Source organism: Staurois parvus, unplaced genomic scaffold, assembly GCF_062004578.1.
Source record: "Staurois parvus isolate SC_StPar_1 unplaced genomic scaffold, SC_StPar_1.0 ptg000154l, whole genome shotgun sequence".
In the NCBI taxonomy this organism is placed as follows: domain Eukaryota; kingdom Metazoa; phylum Chordata; class Amphibia; order Anura; family Ranidae; genus Staurois; species Staurois parvus.
Genome location: NW_028317950.1, coordinates 24,068,603 through 24,074,602, shown reverse-complemented (window position 1 = coordinate 24,074,602; position 6,000 = coordinate 24,068,603). Strand labels below are relative to the sequence as shown.

At 41.5% G+C, this 6,000-nt stretch overlaps 1 protein-coding gene across 3 annotated transcripts in view; it reads left to right on the top strand.

Annotated features, from left to right (window-relative positions):
- Window positions 1-228: 228 nt before the first annotated feature.
- Window positions 229-6,000, top strand: part of LOC149463668 (uncharacterized) — a 31,326-nt gene continuing 25,554 nt past the window's right edge. For 2 of the 3 annotated variants that reach the window (XM_089675264.1, XM_089675262.1), the window contains exons 1-3: window positions 229-352; window positions 2,180-2,287; window positions 4,913-5,044. In XM_089675264.1, coding sequence (XP_089531390.1) covers window positions 2,185-2,287; window positions 4,913-5,044 — 235 coding nt within the window. In that variant the 5' untranslated portion in view covers window positions 229-352; window positions 2,180-2,184. The remainder of the gene's footprint in view (window positions 353-2,179; window positions 2,288-4,912; window positions 5,045-6,000) is intronic. The other variant, XM_089675263.1, reaches the window with a different exon arrangement.

Below are 6,000 nucleotides of genomic sequence, written 5' to 3'. Positions count from 1 at the left end.
ATACGTCCAATTAACTGCCTGTCATTACATAGAAAATATTATTACAGAAAATATTACAGTATTCCATGGAGAATGACAGCTAAGATCTGGTTATGCTCATTTACATCTGTGCTCTGCGTTAGAAAAAAATTCACCTTATGGCAAATGTCGACATTTTCAGTTTGGCCTTACTTTAACAGTTAAATGAACTGTATAGAGGAGTCATTGTGACAGGACATTCACCATATAGGAAGTTCCTGTTTCAGGTCATGTACAGAACTGACTTTCACTTTCAGAGATCTCTTAAAAAGTTCCACTTTTGTAAAGGAGGCTGACTGAAGACTCAAAGACTGCAGTGTAAATCATCAGCAAGGTTAGTAAACAGCACAAGAGACAACAGAGAGATTAATGCAGGTGCTAAATAGTCACTTATGAAGTATTCTATTCAGGATTGATGCAGGTTATGGCAGACACATGCATTAAACACAAACATAAAGTGGTGCATTTGTTGCAAGCAGTTTGAGGTATGGTGGAAAAAAGTTTTTTCTTCCATAGGTTTTTTATTTAGTAATCGTATTCTATTAGGTAGTCATTTTGGGAGCAAATGACTATACTATTCCTGCTTAGCCCCCGTTCCTTCTGTTTACAAAAATGCAATCTCATAGTTATCCTATGTTGTTTACTTAGCAGGATGTGATTGGATCTGTGATTGGATCTGTCTTTCTGGTACCAAAGGTGGACAGTTGCAACACAATGTAACAAAGAATAGATTTTAAGTGCTGCCTGTGTCCCCATGGAGGAGATTTCTCTTCTCTTCCTGTTCAGTCGGATGTGGACAGAAATTTAGAAGAAATCCCACTCATGCAAACACTGCAATAAAATCCTGACAAAGGTTCTAAACTTTGTTTCAGCTACTAGAAACATTATATATATATATATAAATAAATGTATGCACGTTTGAACTTGAGGAAGGGTGGCATGCCCGGAACTTTCATTCTGTTGTTTTTGTTCACTGTGTCCTGAAGGATTTTCCTGATTCCTGGGCTAAATACAATTTGATTATTGCATTCCACTCCCGATCCCTTATCTATCTGTGACAGAACACTATCTATTGTTTATTAGGGAACAAAGCATTACCTTTGGGGTATGAGTCCAAGAAAAGACATCGCTGTGAAAGTAAATAATATTTTGCCTCCCATGGAGGTGTACCTTTAATAGAAGTATACAATGGTTAGAAGTATACAATGGTAAAAACATCCAGAGATTATGGTGGCAAGGACAAGGTGGGAGAACCGTCCACTCCTCAGGTGTGCCAAAAAAGAAGAGAACTGCGTGGGTAGCTGGAATCGCCAGAGCTTGCGGCGTCCCGGAACAGAGGTCACCGCGATCTTGGAGGAAGCGGAATGAAGATCCAGGCCTTGGAGCACAAGCTGGGCTGGTAACCTAGACAACTTGTTTCGCGCGCATGCGCCTTATCAAGTCTTGATGGAGGAAATGGAAGGAAGATCCAGGCCTTGGAGCAAAAGTCGGGCTGGTAACCTAGACAACGCGTTTCACACGCATGCGCCTTATCAAGTCTTGATGGAGGAAATGGAAGGAAGATCCAGGCCTTGTAGCACAAGCTGGGCCAGTAACCTAGACAACACGTTTCACGCGCATGCGCCTTATCAAGTCTTGATGGAGGAAATGTAAAGTAGATCCAGGCCTTAGAGCGTAAGCCGGGCCGGTAACCTAGACCCTATCAAGTCTTGATATCAAGAGAGACTTGATAAGAAGCATACACGCAAAACGTGTTGTCTAGGTTACTGGCCCGGCTTGCGTTCCAAGGCCTGGATCCTCTTTCCACTTCCTCTGAGATTGCAGTGATGTCAGCTCTGGCGATTCCAGCTATCCACGGAGTTCTCTCCTTTTTTGGCACACCTGAGGAGTGGACGGTTCTCCCACCTTGTCTTTGCCACCATAATCTCTGGATGTTTTTACAATTATATACTTTTATTAAAGGTACACTTCCTTGGGAGGCAAAATATGGGCGTAACATGTGACATGTTATGAAAGGTGAACTTATCCTTTAAACATTAAAAAACCTCTAAATATCATAAAAACAGAATTAAATGTATAAACCTATTTTTTCACCTATCTGAAAAAATATAATGCAGATTAACATAAAAATTAGCTGTTCCTTGCTACTTTTCTTCTTCAGCGCAGATGAATCCAGTAGAGGATGATGAGAATCACCATGGTCTTTGTCTCAGATCAACCTTTGATCCTGATCTCCAGATTTCCAGCTCTCTGCAAACTTTTGAACAAGGTAATGGGGTGGTCAGAGACTGCAGATGTAGTATGTACTCTCCAGCGCCTCAGGATATGCACAGCCAAAAGGGAAGCCAAAGGTACCAGGACAGCGAAAACCAAAGGAAATGCTTCAGGGGTGCAGCCCTCCTCAGACGGGGAAATCAGCCACTGGATAAAGAGAAAACAGGTGGCGCACACACCTAGTGCATTATCCAAGGTTTATTGTAAGGAGTAAAAATAATAAAAACATACTCACAGACGAAGCATGTATCTAAAAAGCATAGAAAAATGATGATGGCCACAACGGCAGGCAAGGTATTCTCACTGTCAGTGCGGTCAAATGGCTGACGCGTTTCAGGGACGAATCCCTTTCCTCAGAGCTAATGACCAGCCTCTGATGCAGATGTGTAATGAATGGAAAGTGGGAGCCTTGCTGGTGATGCCATTCATTACACTTTTTTAAGTCGTATAGATCCAAATAGGTGCCATTGAAAACAATGGGCTACAAATTGTTATAGTGACTTTATGGGGTTTATTGCTAAACCTGGAGAGTGCAAAATCAGGCTCACTTCTGAATAGAAACCAATCAGCTTCCAGGTTTTATTGCCAAAGCTTAATTGAACAAGCTGAGGTTGGAAGCTGATTGGTTTCTATGCAGAAGTGAGCCTAATTTTGCACTCTGCAGCTTTAGTAAATAAACCCCTAGGTGTCCAAAGTAGCATGACAAGTAGTAATGGGCAGAACACCCCCCTGTTCGGTTCGCGATCAAAAATTCAAACCTAACAAAAGTTTGACCACGAACTTAAAACAGAGGGGACAGTTCACTAAGCTGCATCTTACCGCATCTAAGTATGCAGTAAGAAACCAGACAGCAACTAAAAACATTCTTTAATGTTTCAGCTGTCAGGGGAGATCCCTGGAGTCGCTCTATACCCAGAAATTAAATTTCCTGCTTGTGTGATTGGCTTACTGATTTTTCCAGAAGATACACGTCAGATTTTAGGCATCCTCTGCAACAAAAATTTCAATTTTGATGAGGTTCTCCCAAAGGGTTATCACATCTAAAAGGCAATCAGACCCCACTTTCTTCAATAGAATCCTGCAAGTGCAGCAGCTGATTGATAATTATAAAGTCACTCCCCTTCAAATTCTTTTTGCACATGTAACTAAAGGTAGGAATCTGCAGCAAAATTTGTTAAAATCATTGGGATGTACATTGATCACCCAGGAAGGATTGTTTTTTCATTTTCTCAACAAAAGTTGAGCTAGTCTTTAAGTTTCACCATACTGAATGTGAATAATACAAGGCGAGAGAAGTAGGTTTGACTTATCTGATGTTATATCAGCCACACAGGGAGTGCGTTGTTTTTAATGGGTTACTTGACTGATTGAATTCTGCCGGAGCAAAAAGCAGACACTTAAAGTGGAGTTCCAGCTGTTTTTGTGTTTATTAAAAGTCAACAGCTACAAAAACTGTAGCTGCTGACTTTTAATAAAAACACACTTACCTGTCAGGGGTCCAGTGATGTACTCACCCACGCAGTCCCTTCTCTCCTTCTGTCCTCCACTGCGCCGGCATCTCTACTGTGGGCACCAGGCTGTGACAACTTTCGGCTTTACAGCCTGGTGCCCACTGCGCATGCGCAAGTTGCGCCACGCCTCCTGATTGGTTCGGCAGTCTCCTGGAATCTGTGAAAGTTCCCAGGTGACTGCAGGAGCAAGGAGGGGGCTGAACTTCTGGGTAATTTCGGCGTGGTGTATTGAGCCGGAAGTGGGAGCAGGTACCTGTCAAAACCAGGTTCCCGCTCCCCCCTCAGCCCAAAAGGTGCCAAATATGGCAATGGAGGGGGGGGAGGAGGCAAATAAGCGGAGCTTCCACTTTTGAGTGGAGCCACGCTTTATGAGTAAAGATGGCTACCTCCATGCACATACTGTATATATTTACTAAAAAGGTTTTCAGTGATACTAAACCCAGGACCCTGCATCCACTATATCTGGTCTCCCACAGTACACACAACATGGAAATGCAATTATTTTAGTAAATATAAACTGCTAAATACTTTTTCTCATCAGCAGTTAGAGCAGTCTTGTGGCTTCGGCAGAGCATTAGTTAAAGCTTGTAGGAGGAGTTTCTTTTTGCTCTAGGAGCATGTGAAACCCCTGACCCTCAGTCTGGACAGTGCTGATTGGCTCTGTGCTGATCACATGCACTCTCCCAAGAAAAAAAAAACCTTTCTAGCAATACACACTAAACTGAGCATGTGCATGTGACTACAGATTCAGTCTGTATCAGGTGGTCATTTCAACAAGAGGAGGGGCAGAGAAGAAAGGATCAAACAGCCTTTTTACACAATGAAGAGGATTAACCTCTTAGGTTCCACAGTGAGTAAAACAAACATGCTTTACTGCATATACAGACTGATTTTACTGTTGTGGGTTTAGTAATACTTTAATACACACTGATACAATTCACAACACCAAGCTGATATCATTAACATATTAATCTAATTAAACCATTGAAAAACCTCTAAATATTCTAAAAACAGAATGAAATGTGTAAACCTATTCTTTCACCAGTCTTAAAAAATGTGGTACAGATTAACATAAAAATGAGTTGTTCCATGCTAGGTTTCTTTTTCAGTGCAGATGAATCCAGTGGAGGATGATGAGAATCACCATGGTCTTTGTCTCAGATCAACCTTTGAGAGTGAGGATACCATGACCTCTGAGCCTGTTCTTCAGATTTCCTGCTCTGTGCAACCTTATGAACAAGGTAAAATCTGCTTCGCTGAAATTGAACTATATCTTTTATCCAGTGTTCAAAGATCCATTTTGAAATAAGGCTTTATGTACATTCGCCTGTGCAGCATCAAAAAGCTGCATATTTGGTGCCTGGGATGTCCTGGTGCTGCATACAACCACCAATAGATATGAATGGGTAAAGGAAGCTGTACACAGCTATGCGCCTATACTTGTGTAAAGTGTTGTACAGTTATAATGTCCACAACGCAGATAATGTACCCAAGTAATGGTGCATAGTTTCATACAGCTACCGTCAACTATTTACACTATATTGCCAAAAGTATTGGGACACCTGCCTTTCCACACACATGGGGAGAGAGACCCCTGTCACCAAAGCAGGGAGTGAAGGGGCAGAGAAAGAGATAAAAGTTTGACAGAGGCTCTAAACCTTCCCCGCTATGTGTAAAACAACACATTTTGTATTACTATATTCACAATAATCCATACTTTTTTCCTTATTTCCTCTCTTTATACGCTTTTTTCCTTAACGCAAACCACAAAAAAAAGTGTATGTGTGTGTGAGAGAAAGAAAATATTTTTATTATATATACAGTATGTGTATGTGTATGTATATATATATATATATATATATATATACACCGTATATATTTTATGCACATATACTCTATATTGCCAAAAGTATTGGGACGGCTGACTTTACGCGCACATGAACTTTAATGGCATCCCAGTTTTAGTCTGTAGGGTTCAATATTGAGTTGGCCCACCCTTTGCAGCTATAACAGCTTCAACTCTTCTGGGAAGGCTGTCCACAAGGTTTAGGAGTGTGTCTATGGGAATGTTTGACCATTCTTCCAGAAGCGCACTGATGTCGGACAAGAAGGCCTGACTTGTAGTCTCCACTCTAATTCATCCCAAAGGTGTTCTATCGGGTTGAGGTCAGGACTCTGTGCAGGCCAGTCAACTTCT